Here is a 17,833-nt window from a genome sequence, read left to right on the forward strand (position 1 = left end):
ATACTCGAATGGCCTTGATTGCCCATAGTAAAATCTAAAACCCAGATGCTATTTCAAAAATATTTAAAAAGCATAAAGGCACTAAAAGAAGATAAAAAACATTTTCAGAGCCTTTGTCAAGCAAGACACAAAACGCAAAAGCCATAAAAACAGGTTTACTTGTATCAAAATATTCCAACTTTTATATAGTAACAATATAGCACATAAGGAAAATTAAAGCAAATGATAAAAGGAGAAAATACATGCAACTTATGTCAAAACAGCAATAGTCCGAATACATAAAGAATTCTTCAATCAATTTTTTAAAAAGTTTCACTGCATATCAGGGAAGCAAATTAAGACAACCAGATTAATGAAAAACAAAATTTAATATATGTGGTAAGAATGAAAGACCAAAAAACCTCCAATGTTGGCAATGGTGTAAAAAAAAAAAAATGAGCCCTTATCCATCACGATGAAAGCAAACTTGTTCCATCATTTTAAAAAGCAATATGGTATTTATCAAAATTAAAAATGCACATACCAATTTTAAAAGTTTGTCTAGCAACTTTATCTCCAGCAATCTATTTATTATAGAAATACTAGGACAGAAGTACTAGGGCAGAAGGCTCAAACTGAAAGCCCTGAAGTTGGAAGACATATTCTCTTTAATCACGCATTTTTAAACTATAAAATACTACATAAAAAGCTAAATCCCCAGGCCTGGTGCAGTGGCACAGACCTGTAATACCAACACTTTGGGAGGCTGAGGCAGGAGGATCCCTTGAGTCCAGGAGTTTGAGAACAGCCTGGGCAACATAGGAAGATGCCATCTGTACAAAAAGTTTAAAAATCAGCCCGCTGTAGGGGCATGCACCTGTAGTCCCAGTTACTCAGATGGCTGAGGCAAGATGATCTCCTGAGCCCAGGAAGCTGAGGCTGTAGTGAGTTGTGATTACACTACTGCAATCCAGCCTGGGCGACGAGACTCCATCCCCCAAAAAAGCAAAAAACAAACAATAAAAAATATATAAATTTCCAGCCACTCCTAGAGTATGGGTGCAAAGACTGGAAGACAGACCAAAATAGGGACCCAAATTCCAGCACAACAGAAATAAGCTTGAAATGAGCAGTGTCTATGCCAGGGCTATCCCCTAAAAAGAGAGTTTGTTTGGTACTTAGTTCATTCATTTGTAAGTTAACTCTCTTGATCTCATAGGTTCTGGAATTTGAACCTTTCTCATAGAACTAACACAGAAAGGTATTCAAGGTTGTTCACTGAGCAGAGTATGCAATGAAGTAAAACTGGAAACCACCTAAATATCCATCAATAAAGAACTGGTTAATTACAGTACATGCTTACAACTTAAAACTATGCCAAAATAAAGAAATGAGATAGTACATGTAGCAGCATGTGTATCAGGACAAAAAAAGGTGGCAGAATATAATTATGATCATAGTTGCCATCTACTGAAATTTCAACATATCCCACATATTAAGTCAAGCACTTTATTCTTAAATTTTTCTAACAACTCTTACTATTAGTTCTAAGAAAGAAGGCTTGATTAAGTTTACTGGACCAGAATATGAACCTAGATATCTGATTTCATAGCCTATAATAATCATCTCTATACTGAGGCACCTCTGTACATCATTTACAATATATAGTCATATAGATAGAGTTTTTTTAGAGATGGGGTCTTGCTCTGTTGCCCAGGCTGATCTAAACTCTTGAGCTCAGGTGATCCTCCCTCATAGCTCAGATTACAGGCATGCACCATGACACCCAGTTATTTTTTTTAACTATTTGTATATTACGTCTATAATACATTCATAGAAACACAAGCAAGCAGCATTGAGACCGTAATATTTTACCTTATATTTTATAAATTTGTTTCAACTTGTTAAATTATTTAAAGTAGATATTAATAATCTTGCAAAAGTTGAAAGTCAACTAATTCTACCATTCACCATTAAATTAAAACAGTTATAGCAAGGAGGCTAAAATCACTGCCTAAAATGGCAGGGAGGGGCACCAAACAAATCCTCAAATTAAAATAATTCGCTTTTGGTTATTAGCTGAAAACTCAGTTTATGCTAATTAAAACACTATTTTGTGAAATAAACCAAGATTTTTTAAATAGCTTTTTAGTGCAATACTCTAGAAATAGTAAATCCAAAGCAAATATTGCTTCATTTATTGCTCCAGGAAGCTGCTAGGCCAACCACGATTATTAAACATCAACTCAATTTTCCTAAAAGCACTTTTTTCTCATCTACCTTTTGTCAGAAAGTACAGTATTTATTAGGTTGAAATGTACCAAATTCCTAAATATGCATAAAAGACAATGCTAAATAAAATCAGAAATACAAAGATGCTTAAGGTAGTCTCTGTTTTCAACGACAATCTCAAATTTAGTCTCGGATTCAGATCCTTAAACAAGTCCAAAGTAGAAGCTTGGGAAAAAAAAAAATTAAAGAAACAAAGATAAAATCATGACTATGCCAGAAGGTTAAGGTGTACACAGTAAATGATCGGAAGGGAGAAGTGCAATCTAGACAGATGACTACTAACACACAAAAGGACAGAACATCATATTTCCATTGGTGTTTTCCTCAAACAGTTACTGTTTTAAGTACTTTGCATCTCAATTTAATTTTTTTTTTTAACACAGTCAGGGTCTCACCATGTTTCCCAGGCTGGTCTCAAACGCCTGGGCTCAAGCAATCCTCCCACTTTGACCTCCCAAAGTGCTGGGATTACAGGCATGAGCCACCACAGCCCGTCTGTGTCTCAATGTATACAAAGCTCATCAGGCACTACTGATTAATCCCCACCTACTGATAGCAGGCATTTGGAAGAAGTTGTGGCCCATGATATTAACAGAGTCAACTGTCCCAATTCATAGCTACTACTTAACAGAAAATGCTTGATGATGTGCATGATGGAGTTAAAACTGAAAGCCAAACTTGCTAATCTTGTTCTTTGGAAGCCATTGGAGAGACTGCAGTAACTGACAGAAAGCACAATTCCCCACAGTACCAGGTGCTGCTGAAAGGTCTCCACCTTAACGTGCTCATTCGAAGGACATGAACAGAAAAGACACAGGGATCTCTCTAAGTATCTCACTGTGCATTAAATATTAATTCTGAGCCAAAATAATACAATCTCCTTTTTAACAAGGTATGCAGCATATAATGATAGTAGTTTAGAGGCAAGAATATTGCCTAAATAACGTATATGCTAAGAAATTAAAAAGCTGGTTAAATGGCCCACCATAAGGTGTTCTGTGTAAGTGGTACTAAAAATATTTAGACCCCACTATATTCTTAAAAATGTACTGCAGGTGGGCCATCCAGTCAATAGTAAAGCAGTAGCAGAGGTTCAAAGATGACGTAATAGTTTGTTTACGCTCAAGGAGAATAAAGCATGTATGATAAAGCCCAAAGCCAAACTGAAAATTCAAGGTTGCTTATGCACAGAAAGGGTACTTGCTATTCAATTCCTACAATAGCCAAGTTATTTTTCCTCACTTCATAAGGGTACTTCCAACTGCCCCTTTGTGCACAAGTGCATGTATTCGTGTGTGTATGTCCCTCTCTCTCATATGGCTAGGAGAAACTTAAAAAAAAAAAAAAAGTTGAATTGTGCACTCCTACATCAACTTGCCAAGTACAACTTGAAAATGAAAGAAATGTAAATTTAATAAAGTATGAAACAGGATCTGAAAAAGTATGAAAGAGTGTGAAAATGTATCAGAAAATAGTCAAAATCATAGTAAGTCATAGTACTACAGACGCTAATTTCAGGAAATGCAATTTAAATGTTTCTAAGGATCAAAATGACAGAAACACTGTATTTGATCAACCCCCAAATTATAAAAACTGCCATAAAATGCAAGAAGCCAATTTCTGGACAAAATATAGAGGGAATACAAATTTGAAAAATAATTATGTACCAAAAGAGGAAGAAAGAAATCTAACAGAATGCCTCTATTTTTTCTTCCCAAATCCTTAAGTTTCCACAAATGAGATTGCTATACAGTTCAGCAGGCCTACATACAATCCAAAGATTAAAAAAAAAAAAAGGCAACTCCCACAAAAGGTACTGGCCACAAAGTGGGGTCTGTAAGTGGCAAATCTGTGCATGGCTTTAAATAAGAATATATACACAAATAAAGTCACTAAAAGTATAGTCGTGTGCCACATAACAGCATTTTTCAGTCAAGGACAGACCACATATAGAACAATGGTCCCGTAACAGTGTAAGACCGTATTTTTACTATTCCTTTTGTGTTTACATACATTTAGATACACAAATGCGGCCGGACGCGGTGGCTCAAGCCTGTAATCCCAGCACTTTGGGAGGCCGAGACGGGCGGATCACGAGGTCAGGAGATCGAGACCATCCTGGCTAACACGGTGAAACCCCGTCTCTACTAAAAAATACAACAACCTAGCCGGGTGAGGTGGCGGGCGCCTGCAGTCCCAGCTACTCGGGAGGCTGACGCAGGAGAATGGCGTAAACGCGGGAGGCGGAGCTTGCAGTGAGCTGAGATCGCGCCACTGCACTCCAGCCTGGGAGACAGAGCGAGACTCCGTCTCAAAAAAAAAAAAAAATAGATACACAAATGCTTCCTAATGTATTATAACTACCTACAGTATTCAGTACAGTAACACGCTGTACAGGTTTACAGCTTAGGAGCAACAGGCCATGTCACAGCCGAGGTGCATAGTAGGCTATACCATTTAGGTTTGTGTAAGTACACTGTTCCCACAGTAAAATCACCTAACACATTTTTTCAGAATACATCCAATCATTAAGCGACGCACAAGATCTCAGGTTCTATAGCATGTTACATTCTGTGTATACTACAAGTATATACTATATGTTACTTTGGTTTATATACTTTCATATGTATTTTTCACGATGTAAATACTTTGAGATTTAAATGTTACACAGACAAAAAACTTGAGCTTGAAAATTATTTCTACTTGAAACTATATAGAGATTCCAACTGGCCAGGCGTGGTGGCTCATGCCTGTCATCTCAGCATTTTGGGAGGCCAAGGTGGGACTGTTTGAGCCCAGGAGTTTGAGACCAGCCTGGGCAACGTGGCAAAACACTCTCACACAATAAAAAATGCAAAAAATAGCCACATGTGGTGGTGCATGCCTGTAGTCCCAGATACTCAGGAGGCTGAGGTGGGAGGATCCCTTGAGCCTGGGAGGTCAAGCCTGCAGTGAGCCATGATCCCACAACTGCATTCCAGCCTGGGTAACAGTGACACCCTGTCTCACAAATAAAGACTCCAACTGAGCTAACCACACGTGGTTCCCTACAGTGTCCACAGGAAATGGTATAGTGTACTGGAATGAGAATGGAACATGGAATCCAGAGCTGATTTAAGCCCCAATCTACAATTTAGTACCTTTACGACCTTGGTCAGGTATTCTTTTGAGCCTCAACTTTAATCAACTTTTAGGGGAACCAATTACCTCCTATAATGTTGCTGCTTTGTAAATCATAAACTAGCATTGTCTGATTATTTAAAAGCTGCTAGGTAATTAGAACCCTGAACATACAGAATAAAAAGAGATACACACACCCTCCCAAAATGAGAACTAGCTAAGAAGTCAAATGGTCTCATTTTACCTGAAAGAAGCTAGCTTTATAAACTTGCCTAGATAAAACTAAAGATGAAATTTAATTGTAATGTTAACCTAAAGTTGACTTAGTTAACCAGGAATAGAATGTTCTGATGAGTGAAAACATTTTTAAAGTTGTTATCAAGCCAGAACTGGCTTCTGCCTTAAGAAGGTGAGGAAAACAATCAGGGATAAGAACTGAGTAGGCTCATAAATTTACTCAACTCCCATACCTTGCCTTCCAACTTCTCTACCAAAAAATATGGACTGAAAATATGTTTCAGGTAAAACACCACATCTCAAAACCATAATCAACATTTACTGAGCAGCAATTCACTATAAAAACTCCAAATTTTAAAATCTGAGAATCAAAATCTCACAGTTCTGTTATCTTTCCTAAAGGTTATCTAATACATTGTTTTTCACTGACAACAACAAAAAAATTTTATTTAAATCACAGAGGGTTGGGGTGGAGTGGGGTGCATGTCCATCCCCAGACAATGTTCAGAAAACCGCCAGAGACCGGGCGTGGTGGGACTGTAATCCCAGCACTTTGGGAGGCCAATGCAGGCAGATCACCTGAAGTCAGGAGTTCGAGACCAGCCTGGCCAATACGGCGAAATCCTGTCTCTACTAAAAATACAAAAATTAGCCGGACGTGGTGGCACAGGCCTATTATCCCAGCTACTTGGTAGGCTGAGGCAGGAGAATTGCTTGAACCTGGGATGTAGGGGTTGCAGTGAGCCGAGCTAGCACCACTACACTCCAGCCTGGGCAACAGAGCAAGACTCCATCTCAAAAAAAAACAAAAAAACACCAGAGGTGCTGCATGGGCAGCTCACACCACCACTGAAAAGTCTACTTCATCTTGGGGCAGCTGTTCTCAATCAGGATTTCTCAAGTTTTCAAACATTTTGGTCTCAGGACCCCTTTACAACTCTTAAAATGTACTGAGCACTCCAAAGAGCTCTTACTTACATGCATTATGCTTACCAATATCCACTGCATTGGAAATTATTAACTGAAAACCTTGTAAAGTATTTATTCATTTAAATAGCAAGAAACTCATTACATGTTAACATGCTTTAAAAAACTGTTTTCCAAAACAAAAAATTTAGTAAGAATGGCATGCTTTTGCATTTCTGTAAATCTCTTTAATTCTGGCTAAACCAAAGATGGCTGGATTCTCATAGCTGTTTCTGCATTCAATCTGTTGCAATAAATTGTTCTAGTTGAAGCACATGAAGAAAACTTGGCATCAAACCAACATTATAACTGTTTCTTTTTGTTTTGTGGAGACGGCTATGTCACCCAGGCTGGTCTTGAACTTATAGGCTCAAACAATCCTCCCACCTTGGCCTCCCATAGTGCTGGGAGCAACATTCTAATTGGAAAAGAGCAGTATTTAGTCTTTTCAATTAATTGTGGGTAGTCTTCTTTGATACTACACCAGAACTCCCCAAGTGGTAGTTTTGCAAAGATTAGTTACAATATGAAAGTTAAAACCCTATTAATAAACCCTGGGTACTCTGTTGCATTAAAATCTGGTTTGTCTTGCACTCTGTACCCTTGAATGCATATACGATTTTATTACATCACAAATGGTCATTTGGAAAATACAGGTTCACTGAATTATACAGGCCTACCAAATATTTAAAAACGTTACTTTCTTAAGCACACATTACACAGCATTGAAACTACATGCATTAATCCACCAATGTCAGCAGAAACATCTTTTAAGTATTGGGAAAAACTGTCAAGCTCATGATGGAAAAGCAAGCTTTCTAAAATTCTGTATTTTGCTTGAAAGCTCAAATTTTTCACTGGCCAGGAATACAGTCAGTTGTTTACCTTGAAGTGACAGACTCGCTTTATTCTCATGTAAGTCTCCTAAATACTCAAATATGAATATCCACAGTTCATCACTTGTTCTTTCAGATAAAAATGGAGCTCCACGAAAACACCAGCTTAGCTCATAAATCAACATACAAGTGCTCCTCAAAACCACCATTTTACTCCCCAGTATACAGCTTCACAACTACTTTCCATGGTCACAGTACATTAAAAAGATAAAGTGTCAAGATTTGATAAAATTAACCTCCTTTCACTGTTTCATCAAAAGCTTTTTTAAACTATGAGTGTGCAGTCTTTAAGAAATAAAATGTCGGCCAGGTGAGGTGGCTCCCGCCTGTAATCCCAGCACTTTGGGAGGCCGAGGTGGGCAGATCACGAGGTCAGGAGATCGAGACCATCCTGGCCAACACGGTGAAACCTCGTCTCTACTAAAAATACAAAAATTAGCTGGGCGTGGTGGCTGGCGTACACCTGTAGTCCCAGCTACTCCGAAAGCTGAGGCAAGAGAATCGCTTGAACCCGGGAGGTGGAGGTTGCAGTAAGCCGAGATCAGGCCATTGCATTCCAGCTTATCGACAGAGCGAGACTCTGTCAAGAACGAAAGAATGAACGAATGGACGACAGAAAGAACGAACGAACAACAGCAAGAATGGAGGGAGGGAGGGAGGGAGGGAGGGAGAAGGAAATGACTATATACAATACCGGATCTCTGCCTTGATTGTTCCTATGATGGATATAGCATTTCCCACCACTGCTTTTGCACTATAAGTATACACCACTGCTTTTGTTGAAAGACAAAACATCTCAGTAACATGAAAACTGTTTTAACATTACATACCCTCTTTAAGATCTCAGTGGTCCCCCTCCCCAAGCATCCACAGATCACGCTCTGGGAAGCACCGAACATCCACCAGCAGGTACCAGTTCTGCTTGTTATGGTGATGTAAAACTGCTCCAATTCCCTGTTTTTTGTGCAGCACCCACAAATATTTGAGAGGAAAGCTATTGTCTCACCTAACTCTTTTTGGTAACTTCGACAACATTCTATGCATGAAGCATACAATGCTACTGATACTGGTTACTCTTACTTTACACCTTATCATCATACATCTGATACTCAGAACTGAGCTGATGCCAAAAATATCTGACCAACACAGAGTAGGGCAGAAATACATCTAATTTCCATAAGGGCATCACACTTTTGTTAATGCCGTGGTTCTCAACCAGATTTTGCACCCCAGGGCACATTTGGCAATATGTGGAGACATTTTTGGTTGTCATTACTGGGGAAATGGAGGGGTGGAGCTCCTGGAATTCAGTAGGTAGAAGCCAAGGATGTTGTTAAACAAACTACAATACACAGGACAGGCACCTGCAAGGAATGAATCTGGCATAAATGTCAATAATGACTAGGTGAGAAACTCTGTTTAATGGATCCAAAGACTATCAAAACTTTCAGAAGCTTTACCAACATAGCTCTTAAATCAGACTATAATCTTTTCAAAAGTATGTTTGTAGCTACATATGAAATCTAGACAAAATATGGACACTTGATCAAAATGTTCTGTAATATCCTAAAATTCGATAATTTTGATTTAAATTCATTCTGACAACTCACCTAGGGTCCATGCCCCAATGCCACTCACCCATCCAAATTTAACATTAGGACAGGTGTACCAAAAATGAAAGTCAAACACAATAAAGCGGGGAAATCACAATCCAACACATCAAAAAAAACAAAATTTATGACAGTGTGACAGCAGTACATGAAAAACCAAGCAAATTCATGAGGAAGAAGCCCTATTTTTCTTTAATTCTTTGGTCTCTCTACTGTTCACTATAGTAATTATGGTATACTTAGTTTTTGAGTCTCGCTTTGTCGCCCAGGCTGGAACGAAGTGGCATGATCAAGGCTCACTGCAGCCTCGGTCTCCCGGGCTCAAGCAATCCTCCCACCTCAACCTCCCAAGTAACTGGGATTACAGGCATGAGCCACCACGCCCAGCTAATTTATGTGTTTTTTTGTAGGATTAAGTTTCGCTATGCTGCCCAGGCTGATCTCAAACTCCTGGCCTCAAGCGATTTACCTGCCTGGGCCTCCCAAAGTGCTGGGATTACAGGCGTGAGGCACCGCGCCTGGCCCGGTCTTCCATTTTACACACTTGAACGAACTCACGAAGAATCTGAAATACCTAAAGTCTTTCACAGAAATGTATACCTTCCCTCTTCAAAGAATGTTGGGGGAAAGTAGGTATAAAAGTACTTTTAATTCCTAGAAATAAGACACAAAATTACTTAATGTTATTTCTTCATTGAAGCCTTTTAAGGTGTACATCTATCATTTTTAATGCTAGTATAAGAAAAAGTCCCTTTTCAAAGACAGCAAAATGCTAACTGTTAATAACACTGTCATCACATGACATCACTGCAAACATTTATTTCCTACTGAACTGAGAACCACCACAAAAATCTTGCTTAGACTCAGTTCTCCTAAGGTCTCTTATCATTCCATGAAAGGGAAAATATCGATAAACAGAAACCATGCAGATTCCAAGATTTTAGACATGTATAGTTCATTAAGTCTAACAAACGTTTTCATCACAGAAGTAATGTGATAAACTTAATAACATTAAGGAGGTGGGTGGGAGCCATGAAAAATCATTTTAAAATACATAAATTTCGATAGAAGTCATGAGGGTCTGTGTCAAAGTTAAAGTCTCACCTGTAAAGAAACACATCGACACACACACATGGAATTGTAAAACTACAATCGGTGATTATGTGCAAAAGAAATTATCCTTACTTAAAAAAAAAAACAGACCTGAGTTACTACATTCGACGTCTAGAAACCACAAAAATCTTTATCCTGAATTTAACCAAAACTTTGACTGTCAATTACAGGTTGCGTTTCGAGGCTAAGATGAAGAAAACTCGGTCCCTGGTCTCAAAGAGGCACTCTTACGCTTCAATCTTCAAAAATGGAAGAAATGCGGTCTCACTATCTAGGCCTCTACAATGCTGTATATTTGCAGAAAAAAAAAAATCCGTAATCTACTGGCAATGAGCTGCCAAATTATATCTCATTACCAGAAAGGGGGAGGGGAGAAAAAAAACTTTGTAAAAACCCTCTAAGAAAAGAAAAACGGGTAGTGGGATTAGAAAGCATAGAGACTAGCTTTAAGCCTTACAACCAGGAAAAAAAAAGTATGAGACAGAGAAAGAAGGAAGCAGAATGAAACCCGGTTACCCCATCAAAACAAAACAGGGAAAGCAATACAGAAGTCGTTCCGGAGGAGGGCACCCTGGGAAGTGCCCCCTTCCCCGACCGACCGTGAATGCTAGGGAGGACTGGGGCGGAGGTGGAGGCAAGGGGACTCAACGCTCAAAGCTGGGCTTTTAACTCGTGCTCCTACATTCAGACAAGGTCAGTGGAAGAGCTAACTCTGGCGCACAACACAGGCATCTGGAAATGGAAGAGAGTGAGCAAGCTGAGGCAGACCAGGAACAGAAAAGCAACATCGAATGGGCCCGAGGGGCGCCGAGAGCGAGCCCGAACCCCAAGTGCTGATCCCGCGTGGAGCAGGGTCTCGGTTCCCCGCCGCCAGGCAATGTTTTGTTTTGGGGTTGTTTTGGTTTTCTTTGTGGACGGGGCGGAGAAGCTGGAGTGGCCGGACTAGTTAAGAGGTTCCTCCAGCTCTTCCGGAAGGGGAAGGCCCCCGGCCCGACGGCAGCTGACCCAGCCAGGAAGGGTCGGGGGACGCGGGAACCCAGCACACGGGAGAAGTGCGGCGGCGAGCGGGCGAGGAAACAGGAAGGTCCCCAGTCCTGCCTGCCTCCTACCGGGGGGAGGGTCGGGCTCGCTGCCACCCTCTCCGCCTACCCCTTCCCCTTCCCGGACGCCCCCAAAGGCCCAGCCGGCGAGCGAAAGAAAACAGAATACAAATTACTTACAACGGCATCGTCTCCTGCGCCGGCACCGCCCAGTCACTTCCCCCCCGCAACCGCCGCCGCTGCCGCCCTGGGCATGATCCACTGAGGCGGGAGGGAGGGGGGGGGCCTGCCTCAGCCCTGGGTCCAACCCCTCTCCCGCACCGCTCCCGCCGCTTTAAGCGCTTCTCCTCCTTCCCCTTCGTCCTAACATGGCGCCCGAGCGCTACCACAGCAACGTTCTAGAACTGCTGACGCCACCACGCACGCCGTGCGCGCGCCTGCGCACCAGCGCCGTCCGCCGCGAAGCCTCACGGGAAGCGGAGTTCTTACGGCCGCCGGCGGCCGGGCAATTACCACGCCGGTCTTCTCACGCTTAGTGGTAGGTGTCGGATGGTGGAAGGGAACGGTCAGGGAGGCTCCGGGAGGTGAGTTGTACCTTGGGCGGGGACGCTCTCATGGGCAATGCGGCGTGGACGGCGCAAGGAAGAACCCGGAGAGATCCCAAGCCCACGAGGCGCCGCTTCCGGCGCACTGTGAAGTCCTACCTTTCCCGCCGCCTGAGGTCGCGGCGGCTGCTTTTTCCTGGAGCGGCGTCCCTGAAGGCGCTGCCAGGGGGCTGAGGCACCCACGCGTGCACCGTGTGTACCCCACAGCGCGGCGCTTAGAACGACTCGCATGAGTCGCTGCCTTGGGTCGGAACCGGTTACTCAGCCGCTTCGTACTCGACTGCAAAGTAACAAGTACTTTACCGGGCAGCGGTGCCGGCCGCTTGTGATACGGCGAGAGGTCTTATCCCAGAGCCGACAAAAACATGTCCCCAGTACTCCCTTTCCCTCCCAGACTGCGTCCCACCCAGTGGACCCAGAGGGAGTTTTCCGTCTGTTTTAACACCAGCGTATTCCTGATGCCTGACCCAGGCGCTGAAATATTTGTTGAGCTAATAAATGTGTAGGTTAGGACTGTGAGGACAGTTCCCGAATTCTGGAACACGGGCTGATTTTACTTTTGAACAAATGCTGCACTGAAACTTCCTGACAGAGCTGACCTGTTTTATAGGAACATCAATGGCAGTCACCGCTGGCATTTTAGCAAAGGCTGTCTTGGTCGTAATTTTCCCTTGACTGTGTTTCCAGCCCGTAATCTATCTCAGGTGGGACCTGGAAGTCTACCTTCCCGCGACCTCTGGGCAAAAGTGTGAGAAAGTGTTTGAGGCAGAGCCTCCTCTCTCATATGCCCTCCATCTGCGAATTAGAACGAATTATAAGTTCTACGGTGTCACATAGGGGGTTAGTGGAGAGGAGGAGGGAAAGAATCAAATACAGGACGCTGCATTAACCAAAGTTTTAAACTCTAAATGTAATAATACGCATCTGTGAGTCCTCAGGAAGTTTCACAAAGGCTTTCCCTTTTTCACAGAACGTCTAGTAGGACTAGTGACTCCAAGTGGGAAAAGCACAGGACCTGTCCTTAAACCTGCCCTGTCCATTAGGTAGCCCCTTGGCCACTTAGGGCCACTGAGCCCTTGAAATGAGGCTAGTTTGTTTAGGATGCACTGAAAGTGCAAAATACGCACGGGTGTCAGTTCGAGGAATGTGAAATACCTCTCTGATCACTTTTTGTATCGATTGCACATTGAAATATTTTGGATATATTGCAGTAAAGAAAATGTAAACCGGACACGGTGCCTCACACCTGTGATCCAGCACTTTAGGAGGCTGAGGTGGGAGGATTGCTTGAGCAGGAGTTAGAGACCAACCTGGGCAATATAGGGAAACCCCTGTCTCTACAAAAAGTAAAAAAAAATTATCTGGGCATGGTAGTACGTGCCTGTGGTCCCAGTTACTCCAAAGGCTGAGGTAGGAGGATTGCTGGAGTGGGAGGTGGAGGCTGCCATGAGTCATCACCTCACTGCTGCACTCCAGCCTGCGTGACACGAGACCCTGTCTCAAAAAATGTATATATATATACTGTTAAAATTAATTTTACCTATTTTTTTAAATGTGATGACTAGGAAATTTTAAGTTATATATGTGGCCTTCATTTCCATTAAATAGTGCTTATTTGGAAACAGACTTATGTTTGATTCTCATTTCTTCCAGTTAGTCTCGTTTCCTTTTGTCATCAAGGTGGCTTTGGCTGGGGACCCAGCAGCATAGTTGTCCCTAAAAGACTGAAAATCTGACATCCAGCAAATTCAATAATGTATTAAGGCTGTGGACTTAAAAAGCTGCTTATAAAGATATGCCCTGGGGCCTGGCACATGGCTCATCCACATCTGTAATCCCAGCTCTTTGGGAGGCAGAAGATTCCTTGAACTCCGGAGTTCTAGACCACCCTGGGCAACATGGCAAGACCTTGTCTCTATTAAAAAAAAAAAAATCAAAAAAATTAGCTGGGCTTGGTGGCACACACCTGTAGTCCCGGTTACTTGGGAGGCTGAGGTTGGGAGGATCACCTGAGGCAAGGAAGTCGAGACTGCAGTGATCCCTGATCGTGCCACTGCACTCTAGCTTGGCAACAGAACAAGACCTTGTCCAAAAAAAAAAAAAAAAAAAAAAGCACTAATGATGTACTTTATGAATAAAAGAATGGGACTTTTTCAGCTTATGTTGTCCTCTGCCAGGCATTTCAGAAGGCAGTGAAGAGAGGGACGCTAAACATCCATGCTTTTGGTCTATAATTGCTTCAAACTATTTTTGTTTCAGCCTTCCATAGAATGAGGCCGCTAGATAGCCAGCTGATGAATATTTAGTACCTAGAATGTGCTAGATACCACGCTACTTGCCTAAAACATTTAAAAGGAACAATATCGAGGGTTGAGGATGGAGTCAAGGTAGACTTCATGTAAGAGGTCACTTCAGACATGTGCTGATATGTTAGGGTTTGGTAAGTGGACAGAAGGAGTAGAAGGGCATCTCAGGTAAAGAGAACTATTTTTAAAAATAAAATGAGGCCGGGCGCGGTGGCTCACGCCTGTAATCCCAGCACTTTGGGAGGCTGAGGCAGGTGGATCACGAGGTCAGGAGATCGGGACTATCCTGGCTAACACGGTGAAACCCTGTCTCTATTAAAAACTTCAAAAAAATTAGCCGGGCATGGTGGTGGGTGCCTGTAGTCCCAGCTACTTGGGAGGCTGAGGCAGGAGAATGGCATGAACCCGGGAGGCGGAGCTTGCAGTGAGCTGAGATGGCCCCACTGCACTCCAGCCTAGGAGACAGAGGGAGACTCCGTCTCAAAAAAAGAAAAAGAAGAAATAATAATAATAATTTAAAAGTGCAAATAATTTATTTCAAGAAAGGGAGACTTTTGAAGTGACTAAACCACAAAATATTTCGTGAGGAGTGGTGAAAATAAAGCTGGAAAGTTAAGTGAAAGGCAGAAGATAAGGGGCATAGTGGTGCACACCTGTAGTCCTCTATTCTGAAGGCTGAGGTGGGAAAATCATCTGAGCCCGGGAAGTCAAGGCTGTAGTGAGCCAAGATCATACCACTGCGCTCCAGCCTGGGTGACAGAATGAGACCATGTCTCATAATAAAGGGAGTAGGGGGAGATGGGAGAGCATATAATGACTCCATAAATAGACAAGGGAATTATAGATTGTGATACGAGGCATTAATAAACCAGGCATTAGAGTTGTGGTGGAGGCCAACTTCAGATAGAGAAGGATTTCAGAGCAACTGACTTTTGAGCTGAGACCTGAAGTTAATTCTGAGAGATTTTAAATTTTTCTTTTTGTGAATGGAGGAGCCATTGAAAGTTTTAAAACAGGAGTGAGGTTACATTGATACTTTTGAAAAGATGACTGAAAGTGTAAGGAATGAATTAGGTGAGTTTCTGAAGCTGGAAGATGGGTGAGGTGGCTCTTGCAATTGTTCAGATGAGAAATGAAGTTTGAAATAAGGAATAGAAGAAGGGAGCAATTTGAGAAAGATTTAGAAGGCATAGCTAATTCTGGATGTGAGAGGTGATGGAGAGGAAGAAGACCAAAGTGATTTCAGAGGTGCTGGGTGGGGGCGGGTGACAGTGATTGGAGCTACTGATAAATGAAATAGGAAATAGAGGAGTATAACTAGGTAAGTGGATGAGATTGAGAGAGTAGTAGCTTTATGTTGATTTTGAACTGCCTGTGGGACATTCAGAAATGTCTATGAGGTAGTTGAAAATATGCTTCTGGAGCTAAGAGGAGAAATTTGAGCTGGAAACATTATAAACTCTAAAAACAAGAATCATGGCTTGGAATCATGTTTCGGCTCTGGAAGGACCTTATATACACCCAGGGACTACTCCAACTCAAATTTCATGAATGAGTAATGAGCTAGATGCTCACAGATCCTATTTAGGACCTGGTTAAGAATAAAACTCTAGCCAAGGAAAGTGAAGAGTAAGATAAGACCAATTAATAGTATATTGGTACCAGTCTACTGTTACCCTTGCCTTGCTTGTCCTGTGTCCTGCCCACACCTCCCTCCGGCTGCTGCTGGTCTCCATGACTATTGCCCCATCACCTAGTGCTTGTTTCCTTCTGGCTGCAGAGAAGGGGGAAGATGTGTTCTACTGGAATTTTAAGTATGGTAGTCTCTCTTTACCCCCAGGGGATCCCTTCAAAGAGTCCCAGCACATGCCTGAAACAGGGTAGTGCCGAACCCTGTATTTACTATGTTTTTTCCTACACATATATACCTATGATAAAGTTTAATTTATAAATTAGGCACAGTGAGAGGTAAACAGCAACAATAATAAAATACAACAATTAGAACAATATACCAGCATGACTACTCTTGCACTTTGGGGCCATTATTAAGTAAAATAAGAGTGACTTGAATGCAAGCACTGTAATATTGGACAGTTGACCCGATCATGGAGAGGGCTGCTCTAAGTGACTAACTGGCGGGCAGTGTATACAGTGTGCGTATACAGTGTAGAAACACCAGACAAAGGGATGATTCATGTCCACCTGAGCAAGAAGGCGCACGATTTTATGACACTACTCAGAGTGGTACGGAATTTTAAACTTACGGGTTGTTTATTTCTAACATTTTTCATTTACTGTTTTCAGACCACGGTTGACCACAGGTAACCAAAACAGGAAAAGGAAACCCCAGTTAAGGGGGAACGACTGTATCATTCAGATTGCATTTTCCACCGAACAATGTCATAAATACTGGAAAGAATTTCAAAACTGGTTCCCAGAGGCCCACAGTGCATTCAAACAAACAAACAAACAAATACATGAAAATGTTTTTGAGAGCAGAAACTCTTCATATAGAGGGAACTACATGAATTGTGTTTTACTGTCATTTAGGAGTAGTCATAGGAGATACTGTGTGACACAGAGATTTTTATCCCAGTAATGAACTCTGATGATCCACTGGGCCAGTACTTTCCAAAAAATTAAAGACCAGACTTATTAATTACTAAAATAAAAATAATAATATAAGCATTTTTCTCCCATGAGTACTATACTCTTGAGCAGTCCTTTCATTAAATTCATATCCCCTTTTATTTTATGTATCTATTTTTTGAGATAAAGTCTTACATTCTGTCACCCAGGTTAGAGTGCAGTGCTGTGATTATAGCTCATTGTAGCCTGCCTCTCCCAGGCTCAACTGATCCTCCTGCGCCAGCCTCCCAGGTCGCTGGGACTACAGGTGCATGCCACCATGCCCAGCTAATTTTTATTTTATTTTATTTTTAGTGCAAATGAGGTCTCAGCTACATCACCTGGGCTGGTCAGGAATCCCTGGCCTCAGGCAATTCTCCTGCCTCGCCCTCCAGCAGTTCTCCTGCCTTGCCCTCCCAAAGTGCTGGAATCACAGGAATGAGCCACCATATCCAGCCACTTTATTATTTTGACTTTCACATTTAATTCTATGCTCCACTTCAAAATAATTTTGTGTGCAGTATGAGATAGAGAACAAGGCTTGGCTTTGTTTTTAATATGTGGATCTCTAGTTGATGGCCATGCACCATTTATTTAAAAGATCATACTTTCCTATTGAATTGCCATGGCACCTTTGCTCTAAGTCAGGTGACTATAAATGTGTGGGTCCATTTCTAGGTTCCTGATTCTGCTCCGTTGATATATGTGTCTGTTCTAATCACTGTAGCTTTGTAATAAGTCTTGATATCTGGAGAGTTTAAGTCCTCTAGGTTTGTTCTTCAAAATTGTTTTGATTATTCTAGGTCCTTTGCATTGCCATATACATTTTAGAACCTGATTTTAGATTACTGATTTTCTTTTCTTTTCTTCTTCTTCTTTTCTTTTTTTTTTTGAGACGGAATTTCGCTCTTGTTGCTCCAGGCTGGAGTGCAATGGCGTGATCCTGGCTCACTGCAATCTCCACCTCCCGGGTTCAAGCAATTCTCCTGCCTCAGCCTCCCAAGTAGCTGGGATTACAGGCATGCACCACCACACCCAGCT

The 17,833-nt window shown here is 42.0% G+C and overlaps 1 protein-coding gene across 1 annotated transcript in view; it reads right to left on the reverse strand.

Moving 5' to 3' along the window:
• The window catches only part of PAPOLA (poly(A) polymerase alpha), a 64,731-nt gene extending 53,069 nt beyond the window's left edge, over window positions 1-11,662 (reverse strand). The window contains exon 1 of the mRNA XM_011951590.1: window positions 11,434-11,662. Coding sequence (XP_011806980.1) covers window positions 11,434-11,441 — 8 coding nt within the window. The 5' untranslated portion in view covers window positions 11,442-11,662. The remainder of the gene's footprint in view (window positions 1-11,433) is intronic.
• Between the last annotated feature and the right edge of the window lie 6,171 nt (window positions 11,663-17,833).

The sequence above is a fragment of the Colobus angolensis genome, unplaced genomic scaffold (genome assembly GCF_000951035.1).
Source record: "Colobus angolensis palliatus isolate OR3802 unplaced genomic scaffold, Cang.pa_1.0 Scaffold32, whole genome shotgun sequence".
Lineage (NCBI taxonomy): Eukaryota > Metazoa > Chordata > Mammalia > Primates > Cercopithecidae > Colobus > Colobus angolensis.